Source organism: Gymnoscopelus braueri (genome assembly GCF_963280865.1).
Source record: "Gymnoscopelus braueri genome assembly, chromosome: 13".
NCBI classification, from domain to species: Eukaryota; Metazoa; Chordata; class Actinopteri; order Myctophiformes; family Myctophidae; genus Gymnoscopelus; species Gymnoscopelus braueri.
Window position 1 is genome coordinate 43,021,504 of NC_137615.1, and position 22,550 is coordinate 43,044,053.

The window sequence follows — 22,550 nt, forward strand, 5'->3', positions numbered from 1 at the left end:
TACATACATACACATACATACATACATACATACACACACATACATACATACATACATACATACATACATACATACATACATACATACATACATACATACATACATACATACACACATACATACACATACATACATACATACATACACATACATACATACATACATACATACATACATACATACATACATACATACATACATACATACATACATACATACATACAAAAAAGAATTAAAAAAATATGGTAAAATTAATCAATAGATAAATAAATCAAATATTGTCTAGTTGTGTGATATAGGCCTATAGTGGGTTGAGCCCTGAGGGACTCTGGTGACCCATGTGGGGTTTAAGTGGTTAATAATAATAATAATGATAATAATAATAATGTTGTTGTAACATTGTGACCTTTGAAGAACAAAAAAAAGTAATAAGGTAACAATGAGCAATAAAATAAGCTGTTCTTATCGTGTGGTCTCTAAAGTGTCCCCTGTACTGCCTGTGTGTGACTGTTATTATTATCAATAATGCTGCAACATTGTGGCCTTTGTTCCCGGGGGGCGTGGCTTACAGCAGCAAGGGGGCGTGGCGCCGTGCTGTGTGTGGCTGCGAGGGGAGGGGGCGGGGCTGGGGGACGTGGTGTCGGCGCGGCGTCACCGTCACGTCACGGGGTCAGCGTTGGGAAGAGAACTGTCAACGGCGAAATAAAAAACGGGCTAAAAAAAAACTTTCCCCTCAACAACTCCACCACCCCGCTTTACACAGGGGGATCGGGAGGACGTCGGCGTCGGAAGGAGGAGACGATCAAAGCCCGAGACGAGAGATGAGCGACCACCGCGGGCTGTGATCTGGTGGCGTGGCCGTCGATCCGCCCCCGTCGCACGGAAAGGATCTCTTTTCTTGTCTTGTTTTTTCTATGACACGGATCGAGACACAGAGAGAGAGAGAGAGAGAGATCTGCAAAGCTAGCAGGTTAGCCCAGGCTAAAGTGGCATTAAAGAAGTGAAGAAGGCGGATCGGATCGGACTGGGGGGTTGGTGGTGGTGGTGGTGGTGGGGGTAGCAGACAGCTACAACGGGAGGCTATACCCCCATACACACACACACACACACGAACACACACACACAGACCCTATGCGACTGACTGATATCAGGTAAAGATATATTCCTCCTACTACTACTACCCCGGTGATCTGTGTGTCTGCTTGCCTGCATCGGGCCGGGACAGACAGACACACACAGATCACCCGATCCTTGTTGTTGTTATTAATGGGCTTTATTATTATTATTGTAACGATGATAATGGATCTCTGACTCTGTGATCGCAAAGGCAAAGCGGTGATCGCGAGCCTTTTTTCTCTCTCTCTCTCCCTTCTCGCGTTGTCGCGTTGAATGCAACACCATGGTGGTGGCAGGGATCACAGGGGCTCCGTTAGATTAGGAATCGTGCATAATAAAGGTAACCGTTGTGTCGTTCGCCGATCAGACCCCGCGATCTACAAGCCTTTTTTTACGTTGTAAAGGCTTGTAGATCGGGGGGTCTGATCGGCGTGCAGCTGAAAGGTGGAGCCCCCCCCCCCGTGTGTGTGTGTTTTTATTTTGCAGCGATTATGCGATCGGTGTGTTTTTAAGGCGTTTGCCATGATGTTGATGATACAGTGTTGCTTAATTCACAAAAGCGGTTACAATGTTACAATGTTGACGCACTGCAAAGAAGAGAGAGAGAGACCCTCTCTCTGCTCTGCATGAAGCCCACCCTCCCCTCCTCCCCCCTCATTGTGCATAATAATTATTCCGTTTTAAATGCTTTCCATAATGACAAAGGCTGCGCAAACCAAAGGCAGCCAATTATAAACCTCCCGTCCATGTCTAATAATAATAATAATAATGCAGTGTTGTATATATCTTTTTTACCGCATATTATTTTATGATATGATGATCCCTAATGATGAATCGTTGCCACTACAACAATAACAACATCGAGATCTAGATCGCCTTATTTTTATTGAGCTCTATAAAAAAATCCGACACCTGTCGTCCGTCCGTCGTTATATTCAGCCCCCCCCTCCCCCCTCCCCGGGGGAGATAATGGCTAAAAACTGCCCTTGTTTACATGTTAATTTCACGTTTGTTTTTGTTTTGCCTTCTTGATGATGGCTATGGCTGCTGCTGCTGGTAGAGCGACCAGCAGTGAGCATTGGCCCCCTGGTGCATCAATGCGGTAGACATGGATGCATATAAGAGGGGGGGGGGGTTAACCGGAAAGAGTCGCCCCGAAACACACTCGCCCCCATCTTTTTTTCGCTGACCAGCTCGCCCGAGCGGTTCTTGTATTGTTCTATTCGTTTTTGGACTGGAGGATAAGGTTAGAAATACGTTCAGGGTTTAGGCATAGTTTTACTGAGGTTATACGTATAGGAATAAGGGTAGGTTTGGGCATAGCTTGACTGAGGTTACGTTTAAGGTTAGGTTTTGGTGTTTTACTGAGGTTACGTGTAGGAATAAGGTTAGGTTCAGGCATAGTTTTACTGAGGTTACGGTTAGGAATAAGGTTAGGTATAGGCATAGTTTTACTGAGCTTACGTTTAGGAATAAGGTTAGGTTTAGGCATAGTTTTACTGAGGTTACGTATAGGAATAAGGTTAGGTATAGGCATAGTTTTACTGAGGTTACGGTTAGGAATAAGGTTAGGTATAGGCATAGTTTTACTGAGGTTACGTGTAGGAATAAGGTTAGGTTCAGGCATAGTTTTACTGAGGTTACGGTTAGTATTAAGGTTAGGTATAGGCATAGTTTTACTGAGCTTACGTTTAGGAATAAGGTTAGGTATAGGCATAGTTTTACTGAGGTTACGGTTAGGAATAAGGTTAGGTATAGGCATAGTTTTACTGAGGTTACGGTTAGGAATAAGGTTAGGTATAGGCATAGTTTTACTGAGCTTACGTTTAGGAATAAGGTTAGGTTTAGGCATAGTTTTACTGAGGTTACGTATAGGAATAAGGTTAGGTATAGGCACAGTTTTACTGAGGTTACGTATAGGAATAAGGTTAGGTATAGGCATAGTTTTACTGAGGTTACGTATAGGAATAAGGTTAGGTATAGGCATAGTTTTACTGAGGTTACGGTTAGGAATAAGGTTAGGTATAGGCATAGTTTTACTGAGCTTACGTTTAGGAATAAGGTTAGGTTTAGGCATAGTTTTACTGAGGTTACGTATAGGAATAAGGTTAGGTTTAGGCATAGTTTTACTGAGGTTACGTATAGGAATACCTGGTGGCGACCCTTCTGAGATCGTTGGATTTGACCCCAGGGCGAGCGTGTTTTGGGGCGAGCTGTTCTTGTATTCATATAGGGCTGTTTTAGCTTTCCACTGCTGGAGTGGAGAGGGCAGGGGGAATTGAACCCCCATTATTTATGTTGGTCGATATGCCACGGGGGTCATAGTTTGCTGACAGCAGCAGATACTCCGCAACAAGGTCAAACGTGGCTGGTTGAGCCTGCTCTCCTGCTTAATGTCAGATGTAGTAGGACTTGGGACTGTGTGTGTGTGTGTGTGTGGTGTGTACGCCTCTCTCGCTCGCTCTCTCTCTCTCCATGTGGCAGGCTTAAAGCCGCTTCTAACCCAGGTGAGGCTCTACCAATGAATTATTCAGGCACATGCAGCAGATGATCCAACCAACATGGCTGAGGAATGTGCTGCATTGAGGGGACAATAAGAGGCCGTCTGTCTTGTCTTGGGACCCGACAACGGGACCCAGGACGGCGGTGTGATGCTGCCACCACAGCCCACAATAATTGGCTACTTAAGATGCCATGCTATGAGCTGGCCGGGGTTGGCTCAGACAAGCCCATGATACGACAAGTTGGGGAGTTGTGTTATGGAACAGGGGTTTGCGTGAAACCTCTCTCATACTCCGAAAGAGTGTGCAAAATGAAACCAAATGGACCCGTACACGCTTTTCAGAGTTACAGGCCCTTTATAAGGGTTCCATTTGGTTCCGTTTTACACCTCTTCTTGTGTTAAAAATGGTGTGTGTACATGTTGGCCAGCCTTCTCTTCAATTTCTCAAAATATTCACCCCGGCGCATTACGTCAAGTTTCAAAAAACAATCCCAGATGTTGTTCGGGGGAAAATAGAATAACGCCCTGAAGGTTCAGCGTTAAGGCCACCATCCTCCTTTTATTTATGTATGTGTACGCTGCTGTCATTTGACTTGAAAGGGGTTTGCATGTGACAGTGACAGTTTGTCATGAGGCGTGTGTGTGCGCTCCTCTGTTGTGTGTGTCGCCCTGCGCTGTATGGTGTAGGCGGAGACACGTGGAGTCATGACACTGGACTTTTCTCCCCCCCATGTAAAAATAGAACTTAATGTAGGCTACATGCCTGGAGTGTCATGTGTGGGCAACAGGCCAGTATGGCGTTGGGACAACAATCTTATGGCTAGTGCTGCTGTTGAGTTGCTACTCGTGTGTACTGTACGACGCTACAGTATGTCCTGTACACTACAGTATGTCCATCAGTATGTAATCTTTGGCATTGTATATGGTCTTAATTGTGATTTGAGCTGGTCTTAACCCTTTTTGACCAGGAACACATCCGTGTGTCATTTTTAGATTTCTTTGGCTTTGTTCCAGGGACCCCCAGATGCAAAGATTTGAGTTAAAAATGTTTGCTATTTTTGAATAGCCAAAGAAATCTAAAAAATGACACACAGATGCGTTCCCGGTCTTAAAGGGTTAAAAGCAACGGATTCTTTAAAAAAAAAGTGTTTCTGCCTTTATTTGATAGCATACAGTAGACTGACAGGAAATGGGGAGAGAGAGATGGGGAGTGACCCGCAGCAAAGGTCGTCGGGATCGAGACTCGAACACGCGACACGCTGTCAGGCTGCAGCCTAGGTGCCCGGACCGCTACGCCAGCCGTCTGGGCCCAGAACTTATTTTGATGAATATTTCAACCGATCTGTATGTTACAATATAACTAGTCAGAGGTGGGAGAAGTACTCAATGTTTTTTACTTAAGTAAAAGTATCAATACTACAGTGTGTGTATATGTTACAGTATGATTGGAGAACCAGTACGATTGAAGAAAGCGCGCTCGTTTTTACCACCCACCCAGCACTAGAGGGAGCCACAAGCCAGGCTTGTGCACAAACATATATGGCCACACACACACACACACAGTCACACACACACACACACACACACACGCACACACGCGCACGCGCTCATGCTTTTTTTGGTTTATTGAAAGCAGGACTGTTTAGATACTTTTATTGTGTTCTGGCTTTTGTTTTACTTTCTCCCTGACACACACACACACACACACACACACACACACACACACAGTGATCCATGAAAAGAACTATTCTGTCCCTATCGGTTTACAAATCAAACGGCGCTGAGTCGACTAGTGGAGCGTCGGCCGGTCAGTGCGGGCACTCGCGCCTGGAGGCGCGAGGGCGCACTTCCTCGGCCTCAAGCTCCACTAAATCGGCGCGCCTCCGTCATGGACAAGCGTGTGCGTGTGAACGCGTGTTCAGCGTTCCCCTCATAGATATTATGGTTCCCCTAGCGTAGCTTCCTGGTTGCTATGTGGGGGGGAACAACAAAAGACAGGTCCGCTCGGCGCATCAAAGCCCCGCCTCTCCGCGTTCTCCTTCTCCTCCGAGGAGGAGGAGAAGGAGAGAAGGAGAGGACGGGACGGTTTATTACGCGAGGAGGAGGAGGAGGAGGAGGCTCCTCTTCCTCGCGAGCCTCGCGTAATAACCCCCCGCCTCGCAGCGCCGTCCTCCTTCTCCTCCTCTCGAGCCTCGCTAATAAACCCTGTCTCGAAAAGCCCCGCCTCGCCCCGAAGGAGCCCCGTGCCTAAAAACGAGCGCTCTGTCTTCAATCGTACTGGTTCTCCAAACGTACTGTGACATATATATATATACTCTGTTAAAAGTAAAAGTCATGTTTTACTGCAGAATGTCCAATTTTCAGAAGTTTTCTAAATGTATACAACACCTTTGAATATATTCCGCATTGGGAGCTTGTAGATCGGCTATTTTCAAGTAGCTGAAGGACATATATAGGGCTGAAGTGGTTAATGTATGTTTTGTATTCATAATCAAAATCTACAAAGTAACTATAAAGCTGTCAAGAATTGTGAGTAAACAATACAGTAAAGTCTGTCCTTCTCTATGGCTGTGAAACCTGGAAAACCACCAAATCAATCACTGATAAACTGCAAGTGTTTATTAACAACTGTCTCAGATACATACTGAGGATTTGGTGGCCCAACAAGATCTCAAATGTAGAACTGTGGAGATGCATGAAACAGGAGCAAATCAACACACAAATCAAATTTAGAAAGTGGGGATGGATTGGCCATACACTTAGAAAGGATCCGAGTAATATAGCAAGACAAGCTCTGGACTATAATCCTCAAGGCAAGAGGAAGCCAGGGAGACCAAAATCCAACTGGAGGCGGTCCACACTTGGTGAACTGACCAAGACGGGGACCTCCTGGCAAGAAGTAAAGAACATTGCGCAGAGGAGAGTGAGGTGGAGATCCATGGTGGACGCCCTATGCTCCCAAGGGGGCCAAGAGGATTAAGTAAGTAAGTCAAGTGTCAAGAATTGTAGTGGAGTAACAAGAACAATATTTGCCTCTGAGACTGAGATGTAGTGGAGTAGAAGTAAAAGTATTGAAAATACTCTAGTAAAGTACAAATGCCTCAAAATTGGACTCATCTGCAGCACATCTGCAGCGGTTGGAGGTGGTCTCCCTATAATCTTTCACTGAGGAATTTACACCCTGGTGTTGGGTAGGTTGACGAGTAGCACTGCCCGAAGCTCACACGTGCAATATCCCCCCTTTGGCCAAGCTGGGAGACCTACAGGTTCAAGTCCTCCTGAAGCTGGGACATGAAGCTTTAGAGATTGCAGATTTAAAATGGTATTGCCTCATTCTGAGCCGCCCCCCCCCCCCGGAATGTAAATAAATGTTAATCTAAATTCTCACGTGTCTTAGTTAGCTAGGACTGTAGTTCTCAAGTTCTTTTCTTGCCAAGGACCCCCAAATCGATATACATTTGTCCGCGCGGACCCCCATCTGAAAAGTGCTTGTGCCAGGGACTCCCCAGAAGAGATTTGTGTTAAAAAAAAATCCAAATTATTCAAAAATGTCTAAACATTTTCTATATTTTTCAAAAATATTATTAACTAGAAAATGTGCTCCTCGGAGCACAAGTCTCCGCCAGCAGACCCGTGCTATTTTGATAGCACGGGTCGTCTTGGTAGAACGGGTCGTCTTGGTAGAATGCGCGTGGTTTTTGGTGTTCTGCAGGGGCGACTGAATATGTAGTGTCTGCATCTAAGAAAAAATCTTCTTGAAGCAATGTGTCATATGGGAGTCCTCGTAATTGACTGGTTTGTTCAAATGCTTGTCTGTCTTCTTCATCTTCATTGTCTTGAACAGTTTCAACAGTTGATTGGTGTGTTTGATCTATGTCAGTTTTCTCTAGTGCTACATAATGTATTTGATCAAGGTGGCCAATTGTTACAGTATTAAGACTTCGGCCTTGTTGTGGGATCAATTCAACTCTATAGTCCTCTTCTGTGTTACTGTTGTAGATGAGTATGCTTTCTTAGCTTTGGCCTTCTGCGCCTTTGCTTGACCAATGTTAGGTGTTCTCAGAGGGACACACACACGCACGGACGGGTGATTTGTACTGGAAGGTACTGTTCCAATCTGATTGACTGATTGATCCTGTCTTACCTCACTTCAAAAGACATAGATGGTCTTTTGAAGTGACACACCTATTTATAGGATTTTATTTCGTCATACGTCCCTCTAGCCAATCAAAGGCATTGGTGTCAACATATTGACACGTGTCACGTGGAGCTTGACCAATGTTAGCTTGGCTAGGGGCCATGCTAACACACGGCGGGACGAAGCGAAAACATACTCTCCACCTCCGGCGGAGACAAAAATCACACCCAGTGTGAAGTGGGCGGTGTGGTCACAGTGGTCATCACAGCGATAATATTGTGTACCAACCATTGTACACCCCTAACTTAAAAAAAAACATAAATGTGTTTTTTTTAAGTGCATAGTCCTATTTATAGGGCTATGCACATGTGTCATGTTTCACTAGCCAATCACAGTCCTGAATAGACTGTGATTGGCCAATCACGGTGCAGGGTTAGGGGGGTACACTGGTGGCCAATCACAGCGCAGGGTTGGGGGGGTGCAAATGTCCAAACCTCACATATAGGGGCGGTTTCACCGCCCAAAAATCACACCCAGTGTGAAGTGGGCGGACAAGAGATGATAATGGTGATGGCGGCGATGATGATGTCTTCTCGGTTTATGTTTGTTTATTTTATCTTTGTTTTATGAAGCTCACTTAAAAAAAATATGGATTTTTTGAAGTGCATAGTCCTATTTATAGGTTATTAATGTCATCATGTGTCTCACTAGCCAATCACAGTGCTGAATAGAGTCAGCCAATAGAGTCAGCCAATCGCAGTACAGCTAGGGGGGTGTACTAATGGGCCAATCACAGTGCAGGAAAGGGGTGTCCCAACCCCACTTATAGGGGCGGCTACACCGCCCAAAAATAGCAGATCTACGAGCTTGTAGATCTGCTATTTTTGAATAGCCAACATATGTATGGATAAAGAGGGTAAGATGATGCTATGTTAACCACTTCTGCTGGGTGGGGACCCCCTGGGTGGGGGACCCCCTGGACCCCACCCCCCCTGGACCCCTGGGGGTCCCCCCGGACCCCACTTTGAGAACCAATGAGCTAGGAGAGTCTCAAGATGTCGTCGTAGAGGTGAATGTGGGGGGGTGACGCGACACACCGAGAGGGACGTTCTCTCACAGACACTCACTCACACACACAGGCCTGGACAGATCTGTCTAAAGGGCCTTTGGAGAGGAGAGACCTACTCTCTCCTAATCCCCCTCGCCGAGGAGTGTGAGTGAGTGAGTGTGACTGATTGCCTGACACTGTGCTCTCACTGCCGGTCAAGTTGTGTGAAGCCTGACTTATAACAGTATATACAGTACGTTGCATTTTAGATTTCTTTGGGCTATTCAAAAATAGCAGATCTACAAGCTCGTGGCGCGGCACCGAGTGCCGCACCACGAGCTTGTAGATCTGCTATTTTTCAAAAATCGTGAACATTTGTGCATATCTTTGAATATAGATATATTTTTAATGCGAACATTTGTAAAATATTTTGTTCCAGGGACCCCCAGAATCAAAGATTTGAGTTACAAATGTACGCTTAAAAAAAATATATATATTCAAAGATTTGCACAAATCTTCCCGATGTTTCAAAAATAGCAGACCTACAAGCTCCACGCGCTATGAGCTTGTAGATCTGGTATTTTTGAATAGCCAAAAATCTTAAAATGACACAGATGCGTTCCGGGATTGAATGGGTTAACCCCCCCCCCCACATGCCACGTACGTCGCGTGCCGGAAATAGCCGATCTACAAGCTCACGACGGGTCGCATCTATGACACGTTGTGCTATTTTCGGCCTGTAGTGACACAGACGTACGGCGGAGCATAAATTAGGCATGGGCGTCCGGGACGATTGAGGGCTCGACCGAAATGGGGGCAAACGGCAGAACGGCTGCTTTATATATATATATAGAACTAGTGTTACTTTTATGGCCTAGCAGAGTTCTAGCTGGCCTGCTCGAACTTGAACGAAATGGCTCAAAGGCAGGGAGAAGAACCTGAGAAGCGAGATTTGTTATCTGCCAGATAACGGCCGTCTCTGTGACAGCGAATGGGAGGACGGGATTTTGAGGACCCGAGTGTTTCCCCTCTGCGCCCGCTCCCCCTGGTGACAGCGGAGAGAAAAGACCCTCTGTCCCCCTTTGACTTGGAGCTGGAGACCGTTTTAGTGGCTGTTTTTTTTTGTTTTGCCGGTGATGTAGAGTGGCTTCGGTGTGAAAAGATGAGGGTTCTAGTTTGCCTGTGTGTGTGTGTGTGTGTGTGTGTGTGTGTGTGTGTGTGTGTGTGTGTGTGTGTGTGTGTGTGTGTGTGTGTGTGTGTGTGTGTGTGTGTGTGTGTGTGTGTGTGTGTGTGTGTGTGTGTGTGTGTGTGTGTGTGTGTGTGTGTGTGTGTGTGTGTGTGTGTGTGTGTGTGTGTGTGTACGTGAAAGTCAATGTCCTGAAGTGACCGTTGGAGAGGCAGCTGGCTGTGTGGACAGTCTGGTTCATTTCCACGGCTGCCTCCCACATAGGGCAGTCACGATTACAACATGTAATTTGACGATTAATTGTCATACAAATTGACAATTGAATTGTGTTTTTGGCGTTGAACATCGGAACGTATAAATAAAAAATGGTAGATATGACAAATAACTTAACATACAAAGAAATTACTGACCTATTCAATAATTGTATACTTTCAAAAAAAGTGTAGCGGAAATAAATCACAATTAAATGAGGTGATTATGTAATAATTGTGACATGCCTACTCCTTCGTGGAAACACTCGCACGGACACAGTTTGTTTACATTTGTGTTGTTATGCTTCCTATCTCCCTGCCTTTCCGGCCACAGCCTATGGTTATGTATTCATCCTCTCTTAACCACTTAACCACTTAACCACTTAAACCTTAACCACTTAAACCATGTATACTTTGTTGGCCAGGGTCCCCCCAGGGGTCTATACTGGGGGGGGCCCTCCTTTTTCCCTCTACACCAAATCTCTTTGCCCCAAAATAGCCCATCTACAAGCGCGTCGCAACACGACGTGAGCTTGTAGATACGGCTATGTTCGCCGAAATGTCCTCCTGCCGAACGTTTGCCTTCTTATGCCCAGAATCGGGTCGCTGGGGTTCAAGGGGTTAACCTCCTCTTTTGCAACATCTTGACAATCCTCTTTTCTGATATGTTTCCTTCTTACTGTTGCTGCTGTTGTTTTCTCCTTCTTGTCCTTGTCAAGGAATTCTTGAGTGTGTGATTACTAAACAGTGGCACGTAATCCCCTTGTGAAATGCACACACCAATGAAAGGGCTTTGCTATATTAACCCATTCAATCCGGGAACGCATCTGTGTCATTTTACGATTTTTTTTGGCAGTTCAAAAATAGCAGATATACAAGCTCGTAGCGCGGCACCGAGTGCGGCGCTACGAGCTTGTAGATCTGCTATTTTTTTTAATCGTGAAAAATTTTGCAAATCTTTGAATATATCTTGTTTTTAAAGCAAACGTTTGTAAAATATTTTGTTCAAAACAAGCAAAGCAGAAGCAAAGATTTGAGTTACAAATACATATATTCAAAGATTTGCACACATTTCCACGATTTTTCAAAAATAGCAGACCTACAAGCTCATAGCGCGGCACTCGGTGCCGCGCTATGAGCTTGTAGATCTGCTATTTTTGAATAGCCGAAGAAATCTAAAAATGACACGGGATGCGTTCCTGGATTGAATGGATTAACCCTCCACATGCCGTGCCTCTCTCCTCTATCCCAGTGCCCACATCAGTAATAATACCCCAGCATCCCTCCCTGGGTTTCTCCACCCCCTGTCCTTTTTTTTCGTGCCAGGCAGCGTCTTTTTTTCCCCACGTTCCCTCCATCTTTCACCTCCTTCCCTGTATACAGTATATATGTCACAGGGAAATTGGAGAACCAGGGAAATTGGAGAAGGCGCGCTCGTTTTTAGGCACAGGGCTTCGGGGCGAGACAGGGTTTATTACGCGAGGCTCGCGAGGAGGAGGACGCGGCGCCGCGAGGCGGCGTGATGAGGAGGAGGAGGAGGAGGAGGAGGAGGAGATGGCGCCGCGAGGCGGGGCTTTGATGCGACACAATAGTTATTTTCGTGTGTGTGTGTGTGTGTGTGTGTGTGTGTGTGTGTGTGTGTGTGTGTGTGTGTGTGTGTGTGTGTGTGTGTGTGTGTGTGTGTGTGTGTGTGTGTGTGTGTGTGTGTGTGTGTGTGTGTGTGTGTGTGTGTGTGTGTGTGTTAGGGAGAAACTAAAACAAATGTTAAAAGCCAGAACACAATAAAAGTATCTTAACAGTCATGCTTTCAATAAACCAAATTGAAAGCGCGTGTGTGTGTGTGGTCGCGGCCATATATGTTTGTGCACTTTAGTTGGGAAGCCTGGCTCGTGGCTTGCATTCGTGGTTCCCTCTAGTGTTTCCCTCTAGAATTGCTGGTGGGTGGTAAAAACGAGCGCGCCTTCTCCAATTTCCCTGGTTCTCCAATTTCCCTGTAACTTATACACTCCATCGTTGCTGTCGGGCAGACACCTTCTATCTCCATATTCAACTTTTTGTGTTTTTATTTACATAAACATACTTTTTATATAAACAAATTGCAAATTAACACCCTACTTGCACGTACTACAGCGTCACACAAAAGTAGCAATGCTACTTTAGCATATCTGCTAGCTCAAAACGCGCCATGTTGTGAGGTTGTAGATATGCCACTTTGGCTGTTTTTGAATTTGAATCCGGAAAAGTAACAGTTTTGGACTTAATGAGGTTTTCAACGTTTTTCAGTCCAAGGACCCCTTAGCTGAGAGAGATGAAGCAGGGACCCCCCACACACTACATATTGTATACAATTGTGTTAAGGATAATTCCTTTTAACAGGACGTTCATGAAAGTCCTTGCGGGCTTGTTTCCAATGAGGGCCTGTGAGCAATTAGGGGTTAAGAGTCTTGCTCAGGGACAAATTTCATTTCATCGACACATATGCTGGCGTGGCCTGGAATCGTACCTGGGGCAACCAGGGCCTCTGGCTCCCTAGGCGGGCTCACTAACCACTCAGCTATGGCCGCCCTGTTGCAGATTAAACTTTTTCATAGATTTCATAGATGGCTTCATAGACTTTGACAGCACTGTCATTGTGTGTAGCGTTGTGTTGGATTCATGTTAAAGTGTATTTTCAGACAGTTAACCACTGTTAAGAACTTGTATTTGGTCCGCTCTTTTTTTCCCCCTTATACCAAACCTCTAGCCGATCAACAAGCTTACAACGCCTCGCGGTTAGCTTGTAGATCTGCCATTTTCGGCTAAAGTTCCCCTCAGAATAGGGATGCTAGTGTTCAAGTGGTTAAAGTAAAAAAAAATCCTATCGCATAAAGATTTGTCCGCTCCCCTGTAGTATATCTGAGGACCTCCCTGTTGAAGACCCCTGCACCATATGACCAAACATCAGTGAAAGCCCCCTTTTGATTAGTGTTGGTAATTAGTGCCCCTTGTTCCCATGAATGCAAATTAGGGCTGGTAACTTTCCTCAGAAATTATATTCGAATATTGGTCTTAAAAATTGGCAGATATTCGAATATATTCGAATATTATTATTATAAAAAATATATATATATATATATTAATTTGAACAATACAAAAAACTATGTGTCAAGTGCTCGGATCCAATAAAACATATATTTTGTTTGTTTTTATAACTTGATACATTGTTTTTTGTATTGTTCCTGTCAAATAAACATTAAAACATATTTTTTTAAATTTGAATATTGAATATTACCAGCCCTAATGCAAATCTAAACTACCCCTAAGCGCCGTTTTATGAATTGTGCTACTGTACGGCGAAAATGGCTGATCTGCAAGCTCACAAGCCGCGACGACATGACGTGGTTGTGAGCTTGTAGATCAGCTATTTTGGTGAAAGTGGTCAATATAGCTACAACGCCATTATAGACAATTGTGTGGCGGCAGTTTGCAGAAGGCTGTTTACTGTTTCAGAATGACTATCTCTCTCACCATGCCCCCCGTTATGCCCCCCCCCCCCCTGTACAGGAAGGGTTTGTTGAGATGATGATGGAGTGAGGAAGAATGTGACTGGCCTGCACAGCAGTGGTGGAAGAAGTACTCACAGTTTTTACTTAAGTAAAAGTATACCACAATGTATACGCTGTTACAAGTAAAAGGCCTGTATTCAACATGTTACTTGAGGGAAAGTACAAAGGTATTGGGCATCAAAACATACTTAAAAGTACCAAAAAAGTACTCATGCTGATTTCAGAATTTCTTTCAAAAATGTGTTGAATGCGTTGTGAGCTTGTTGATCGGCTATTTTCGAGTAGATGAAGTCACTAGTAACTAAAGTTTTCAAATATTTGTAGTGGAGTAAAAAGTACAACATTCGCCTCTGAGATGTAGTGTGCAGTAGAAGTATAAAGTATATATATATTTTTACATATTTTACTTAATTAAGTACAGACTGCAGTAATTGAGTAAATGTACTTGGTTACTTTCCACCAGTGCAGCGCAGAGCCCCGTCCTTAACCCTATCAGAACACCTTTGGAAATGAATGGGAACGCTGAACGTTGAGCCAGATGTAATCGCCAAACATGAAGTGTCCGACCTCATTAATGGCTCTCAGTGACTGAATGGCAGCAAACTGCTCCAGCAGTGTCCCAGCCAGTGAAAAGCCATCCCCGAATAGTGGAGAACGTTATAGTAGGAAAGGATTTCCATTCACCGGGACAAAGGGTCACTAATTAGAAACTGTAATTTAGAAAGGGCGTCCACTGATGTTAGGCTGTCATTACAGTATTCTTTTGGGGCAGTGTTTCTCTTTTACAGTGTTTAACTCTTACATTTCAAGGACCCCCCTTAACTCTGACAGTGTAGAAAATGGAACCAAATGGACCCTACCGGGTCCATTTGGTTCCATTTGTACGCTGTCAGAGTTACAGACTTGTAAGGGTCAATTTAGATCCCCCTAAAGCAGTGGTCCCCAAACTTTTTGATGTCAAGGACCCCCAAAATGATTATGTATTTGGCCGCCCCATCTCAAAATATTTTGTTCCAGGGACCCCCCAGAAGCAAAGATTTGAGTTACAAACGTTCGCTTTAAAAATATGTATATTCAAAGGTTTGCACACATTTTCACGATAAATTATTAAATTTTTTTAATAGGCAAAGTATGAAAGGTAAAAGTGGTTAAAAGTATTGTGACGCTATATTAACACATTTTTCTGGCGACCCCTGGAACCCCCCCACGGACCCCTGGGGTCTTTGGGGTACTCCTCGGGCAGTGGTTCTCATAGTGGGGTCCAGGGAACCACAGGGTTCTTTGAGGGGGGGGGGGGGGGGGGGTTCCAAATGGACCCTTACAGGTCTGTAACTCTTTAAGAGTACAAATGGAACCATACGGATCCATTTGGTTCCATTTTGTGCACTCTCTCAGAGTTACGTTTGTTTTGCGTGTCTGTCTAATATTGTTATGAATTGTTACAAACTTGTAGATCTGCTATTTCCACTATTTTCGGCCGTTTCCACACATTTTTTTAAAGCATTTTTTTAAAGTATGAAGTTGTTCAATTATGTCAGTTATTTTTTTGTGTATTGAGGTTATTTGTCATATCTGCCCTGTGCAACTTCAAAGCCTAAAAGCCAAACAGAAATGTCATTTTTATGGTCAAAGACAGTTATTATCTACAGCAATTATTTGTGTGACAATTAATCGTCACGTAAAAAGTTAACCTATTAAGACCGGGAACGCATCTGTGTAATCTTTTTGATTTCTTTGGTTATTCAAAAATAGCAGATATAATAGCAGATATACAAGCTCATAGCGCGGCACCGAGTGCCGTGCTATGAGCTTGATATTTAAAAAAAATCTTGAACATTTTTGCAAATCTTTGAATTTGAATTAAATATATATTTTTACATTTTTAATACATATAATTTTGGGTGGTCCTTTACATGAAAAGGTTTGAGCACCACTGATATTATAGCAACATATGTTTTTTTTTCTCCAGAAAACTGTTTTAGAAGACATATTTGTAGCATCCCCAGAAGCAAAGATTTGAGTTCGCTTTAAAAAGGGCATATATTCAAGGATTTGCACACATTTTCACGATAAAAATAAATAAAAATGCTGATCTACAAGCTCAGTGCCGCGCTATGAGCTTGTAGATCTGCACATTTTTTTTTATAGCCAAAGAAATCTAAAAATAACACGTTCCCCGGTCCTGATGGGGTAATTTGCCCACATCATCATTCATCTCTCGCCCTTCTCTCTGCCTCACGTCTCTCTCTCTCTCTCTCTCCTGTCACTACAGGTGAGTGATGGAGATGCGAGAGTTGACGGTGGTGTCTGGAAGCTTCGTGGGATTCCAGTTCCTCTTCTCGGTGGCCAGCCCGCTCCTCTCCTCCTTGATCTCGCCAGGCTATGGTTGCCTGCCATCCACCAAGCTCACCGAGTGGAACTCCAGGTTGGTTTCCCCCCGCCCGCCCGCCCGCCCAGCGTTGCCATATTGTGTGAGAGAAATAAGCAACAACGCATCGCGATGTGACGCGTTGTGAGCTTGTAGATCTGCGATGTTCAAAAACCCTTGAAATAAAATGTGGAATCCTTTTTAAAACATTCTAACACAAATGCTCCCTGTGGCACAAAAGAGAAATTCATTTTGTGTCAAGCAGCCATCAGGACACAAACATCACAACACATAAACAAATACACAATACATAGACAGATCACACTATACATTGACATTACTACACAACACCTCTCTTACAGAGAGGGAAATAGAATAGGCTACCAGTCATAGTTCGAGAGGCATCACATATCACATTACACATTATGGACATAATCTATAAGTTAGAACAACAACATCAGAATAGAAATTTGAGTGGTAAGTTTTATGGGATTTCGTGGATATATACGAATAGATCGTCTCTTTTCGGCGAACGTTGGCCTGTTTGCACCGAATATTAGCCTATTATGACATGCCCAGAATAGGGACACAAGGGTTCATATGGTTAATATCCATGACTGACTGTCTGTCTGTCTGTCTGGATATCTCTTTGCCTCTCTGGCTGTCTAGGATAACAGGTGAAATTTCAATCTGGTACTTGACAGCTACTGTACAATAGAATAAGCATTGGCTCAGGGACAGCCCATGCAAGGCCATACAAGCGGCTACTGTCCTGTACAAGTATCTGGCTGGCCTACTGTACTATAAGGTTACACAACACTGCAGCACTGGCAAATTATTGAAGCACCCCGTTCCCTTACAATAACATGAGTCCTATACATTCTTGCCGTCTCACTGTACGCATGGTCCATAATGGAAAGTGTTGGCTGTGCTAATAGATACAATATATTCCAAAATTGAAGATTTACTGTATAATGATAGGGAAAACATATAAATGAGGCGAGTAGCTTGCAAGCCTGTGCTGTGTGCTCGTTTCTATCCCGAGCTCTGGTCCACTTATTCAATATTTATTAGCAATTATACCGTGGCCACGGAGACTACAGTACTTGCCGGAGGACGTTCATTAATATTTTCAGATAACCACAAACCCTTGACATGGCGGCCTCATCACCATTCTAAATAATACCCTCAATAAAACACTATTAACGGCTATACATTAGCTACAAGCTATTTCATTTTGACTTTCAACCTTTTTCGGGAACGTGCAACATTATGTGTTGTTGATAATACGTTTGTGTGTATTGTGTGACTTTGGTTGACGCCATACGTTCACTTAGCGCCGTTAATAAGAGGTACAGAATTGTTTATTTGTCTTACTTAGGAATGTGTAGGGAATGTGTCCTTGGCCTTTCCTTGTTCAGTCGCCTTAAACATGAAACATTTCCAAACGGCACTCCTGCCGTTTGCTTTTTCAATCAAAACCGGTCATGGTGGCTCTTGTCATATTCAAGCAAGACTGTGACAAGACCTACAGAGCAGTTTTGAAGTGGAGGAGAGGAGAGAGTGGTAGCACTGTGAGTGGGAGGAGGCAGGCTGTTGGGCAGGTGTGTGTGTGTGTGTGTGTGTGTGTGTGTGTGTGTGTGTGTGTGTGTGTGTGTGTGTGTGTGTGTGTGTGTGTGTGTGTGTGTGTGTGTGTGTGTGTGTGTGTGTGTGTGTGTGTGTGTGTGTGTGTGTGTGTGTGTGTGTGTGTGTGTGTGTGTGTGTGGGGTGCCTAGTATACTGTATGTTTGTGAATGTAGACCTTTATTCAGTATATAAAATCATCATATTGGACAGCTGAATCTGCAGTACAGACTGTTCTACTGGTCAGCTCCCAGGTGTGATTGTACTGGTCAGCTCCCAGGTGTGAATGTGCATGTTCAAGTTTTATTAGAAAACATCATTGCATAACAGCATGAATTATGATGTTTCTTACAATTCAAGAGACACAACAATAGGTGTGTGTGTGTGTGTGTGTGTGTGTATTTTTTGGTCTTGTGGCCAATTTTCGAACGATATCACACACAACGAAATAGATGTCAAAACAACAAAATGTGTCACAAAGGACTTAGGCAAAAGGTTTTGCGTACCTCTGGAGAAAGAAATGTTCGCAGACGTTTCATAAATTGTTGCATTCTCTTGATTGGTTGTGAAGACAAAGTAAGCTCTGGCCGTTACCCTGGACCAAGACAAAAATAATGAAAAACCTGCCATATCCGGTTTTCTTCTCGTATCTGTGTGAAGTAGGCGGCCGCCCTTTTAGGAGAGCGGAAGCAGGTTGTAGTCTATTATATCCAATGGAAGAAGTGAACGTGAACACAGCTTCTGAACCATTCTTAGGCCACCTGGTCACTGAACTAAATATTGGACCCAATCACAATAAGCCACACAATCTTACCAAGATTTTCATACTAAAATGGCTTTTTTCAGAGAGACAAATCAGGAGAAAATCTACTTTATTATCGAGCTTTCACTGCCCCAGCAACACACTCTAGCTCTAGTGGGATCTAGCACCAGTAAATGTAGGACGTTCGTGAGATCTGCCGTCAGACGTCGCCCACTCAGGAGATCATTCGTAGGATTTGTACCATTTCGCCTCTATCTTTCTAAATCAACCATCTTTGCCATGGAGATGTGAGACCACATTCACTTCCTTGTTTATATTTCGTGGGGAAGTCGCAGACAGTATGAACACTCGAGACTTGTAAGGCACGTGGTGCGACATGTTGTTTGACACTGGTAGCTCAAAGCATAAAGTGGCCTTTAGTGTTGTCATAAGGATAATTTCTTTTAACAGGTCGTTTATGAAAGTCCTTGCGGTCTTGTTTCCAATGAGAACCTGTGAGCAATTAGGGGTTAAGAGTCTTGCTCAGGGACAAATTTCATTTCATCGACACATATGCTGGTCTGGCCTGGAATCGAACCTGGGGCAACCAGGGCCTCTGGCTCCCTAGGCGGGCTCACTAACCACTCATACCACAGGGAAAAATTGACAAGTAGATCAATACAGCAATACATTGTTTTCTTTATTTTATTAAAGGCTGTGAGTGTGTTGTTTTTGTTGCAGAGCTATTCTCCTGAGCTTCTCTCTGACGTGTGTGTGTGTGTGTGTGTGTGTGTGTGTGTGTGTGTGTGTGTGTGTGTGTGTGTGTGTGTGTGTGTGTGTGTGTGTGTGTGTGTGTGTGTGTGTGTGTGTGTGTGTGTGTGTGAGATTTCATTAGCTCACTCTGCAAATAAGGCTAACTAAATGTACCATATGGTAGGCTATACAGGCTTACTGTAAAAACTGTATCTTAACAATACATAATAATAATAATGATAAATGCAATTTCTATAACATAATTCACAAACTTTGTTTCTATTTAACCACATGAAACCTACCGTCCCTATTCTGGGGCGAAAATGGCCAATCTTTAAGCTCTACAAGTTGTAGATTGGCTATTTTTGGTGTAGAGATTTGGTGTTGAAGGAATTAAAGCTGGCGACATATAGTATAGAGCTCTTGGGGGTCGACTATAGTCTCGCATAGCCAGACAACTATTCCACAATCTCTGAATGCTATTTGAAAATTGTGGGAGGCAACATTCTGGCCACGCGAGACTAGGTCGACTAAGTATTTAGGGTTTAAGTGGTAAAAGACCATATTGCCCCAAATATTTTAACTGTTGGTAAGCAGCCGTGGTATAATACTCCAAGCCACACGGTTGATTAAAAACAATGCACTTTCATAGGAGGTAATTAGCCTCAGTGTTCTAATTTTTTCGGTTTCCTGCATTTAAATTCACACTTGTCATCAATTAAAGACAATTCCAACATTTCTCAAAATTATTTCATAAATAAGAAGATATTTTTTCTCCACAATTCTTTTGTCCGTCTTGCCATCCATATTACTCCATTCACAGGAAAGCCATGTCATGGGCCGGGGCGAAATGAACAAAATCAAATGTCACGGTGATACTTTTGACCAAATACCTCTGTCGATATTGTGTCGATAACATTGTATTGTATGACAATACCCCCCCCCCCCCCACACTGTCATATGATCACATTATTACGATAATCAAAATCCCAGACCGTGATAATCAATATATCGTTATATTGCGTAGCCCTACCTGCCATCAATATACCCCGTCTTGTTCAATAAGTGCAAACCTCAGAGTTATACCTTACCTATTTGACGGTATTACTCGGTCTAGGATAGTACTCGATGTCAGAACCCTTTTAACCCATTAAAGCCTGAGTCCGATTCTTAAAATGTTTTCTAAATCCTAACAGTTTTTTGAAAAAAAAAATATATATTTTTTTTTTCACGATTTTTCAAAAATAGCAGATCTGCAAGCTCAAAGCACGGCACTCGGTGCCGCGCTATGAGCTTGTAGATCTGCTATTTTTGAATAGCCTGAAGAAATCTAAAATGACACAGATGCGTTCCCGGTCTTAATGGGTTAAAAACGTTAAGAGAAAGGTAGACCATACACCTTTAAACGAGTGGCAGTCTTTCATCAATAAATCTCTGTAGAACTACAAGAAAGACCACAAGCATCTGTTTTCTAGAGGCTCATCAACATTCCACACCACCAGCCCTGCAGTGATTTGAACGTATTGGCAGAGCAAAGGCATGCTTTCAAGTTCTTCTGAATAGATAGTTTTCGAGGTTTAAGTTCAAAGGTTTAGGGCAGTGATTTGCTGTTGCGTAACATCTTTGGCTCTGGGTGATTGCATCGTTCTCGCTCTGTCTTTCTTTCTCAGCTTCTCTCTTTTTTTAGTTTTTCACTTCCTTTTCCATATCTCTCTCTCTCTCTCCCCCCCTCCCCCCCCTCTCTCTCTCACACACACACACACACACACACACACACACACACACACACACACACACACACACACACACACACACACACACACACACACACACACACACACACACACACCCCACAGTGGGCTATTTAACCCCTCACACAGAGTCATAGTTGACGTCTATCTGCTACAGTATCTGTCCATATTAGCATAGTGCTGGAGGGGGGGCGGCGTTCCAGGGATGGACCGTGGTATATGGAACATAACCAGTCAAAGGCCAAATGCTCACTGTTTGGCCCACAGTTGCCCACCATTGCATAACAGCCCAGATCCCAGCGTGTCAGTGTGTGTGTGTGTGTGTGTGTGTGTGTGTGTTTTTTTTTTTTTAATGTAACCAAGACCTTACTACTTCTATGAGAGAGAGAGACAGAGCGAGCTGTTAAAATCATCATCATCACAGGCCCCATTTACACCAGGCATTAACACGCATTATGAATTTGACATTACATAGTTCATACCCCATACAAAACACAGGTCGTCGCACTTGCCACTTTTAAAAAAATTTATGAAAAGAAACAAAGGACATGGAGTATTTTTAAGCTTAAATTGTGGTTGGTTGTCACTTGCCAAAAAGAATGATCTACATACAAGCTAACAACACGTTCTATCAAAGTGTCATAGGACGGAGTATAAACTAGGCTTTAGTTGGATCCTCATGCGTGAATGTATTACTTAATTATTACTAAATACGCAGCCTTTGGCATAGATATAGAAACCTAGATACCTCATTGGCCTCTGCAGTTCATTGGAGCGACTGGTATCTCAATACAAGGCTCTTCCGCAGGGCTGTTTCACTACTGACCAATCACATCGCGTTGACTACTGGCCAATCACAGCGCGTCTAACTGACTAGTTGCTGCGCGAGAGAAAAGACCCGCCCCACCTGCCTCTGATTGGCCTACCGAACGCCCCCTGCTGAAGCGGAAGGAAGTGATAGGTTAGCCCTGCAGAACAAGGAAGCGCGCCCGAGATACGAACGCTTCAGAGCCGAAGGAGGCGTCTACCTTTATATGTCTATGGCCTTTGGAGCCTGAGCTCCGAAGGTGACCTAAGCAGGCTAGGAGTGCATTTATTTACACCGTGACCTTTTTTTTTTTGGGCTAACCGAATACGATCCGTCACCCGGGACGGGTGTCATTTTAGATTTCTTTGGCCTTTCAAAAATAGCAGATCCACAAGCTCATAGCGCGGCACAGAGTGCCGCGCTATGAGCTTGTAGATCTGCTAAAAATTTGTGTAAATCGTTGAATATAAATATTTTTTTAAGCGAACATTTGTCAAATACTTTGTTCCAGGGACCTCCAGAAGCAAAGATTTGAGTTAAAAATGTTGTTTCCAAAAAAATATATGTATTCAAAGATTTGCACAAAACGTTCCAAGATCTTTCAAAACTAGCAGATCTACAAGCTCGTAGCGCAGCTTGACACCCAGGCGGGCCGTGTGATCACAATAATAAACAACACAGAGACGTGACTCTTCCACGCAAGGAGGAGGCGTAGAGA

At 43.8% G+C, this 22,550-nt stretch overlaps 1 protein-coding gene across 2 annotated transcripts in view; it reads left to right on the forward strand.

Annotated features, from left to right (window-relative positions):
• Positions 1-695: 695 nt before the first annotated feature.
• Positions 696-22,550, forward strand: part of tlcd4b (TLC domain containing 4b) — a 41,540-nt gene continuing 19,685 nt past the window's right edge. The window contains exons 1-2 of one of the 2 annotated variants that reach the window (XM_080446630.1): positions 696-1,151; positions 16,060-16,212. In XM_080446630.1, the coding sequence (XP_080302756.1) occupies positions 16,067-16,212 (146 nt within the window). In that variant the 5' untranslated portion in view covers positions 696-1,151; positions 16,060-16,066. The remainder of the gene's footprint in view (positions 1,152-16,059; positions 16,213-22,550) is intronic. The other variant, XM_080446631.1, reaches the window with a different exon arrangement.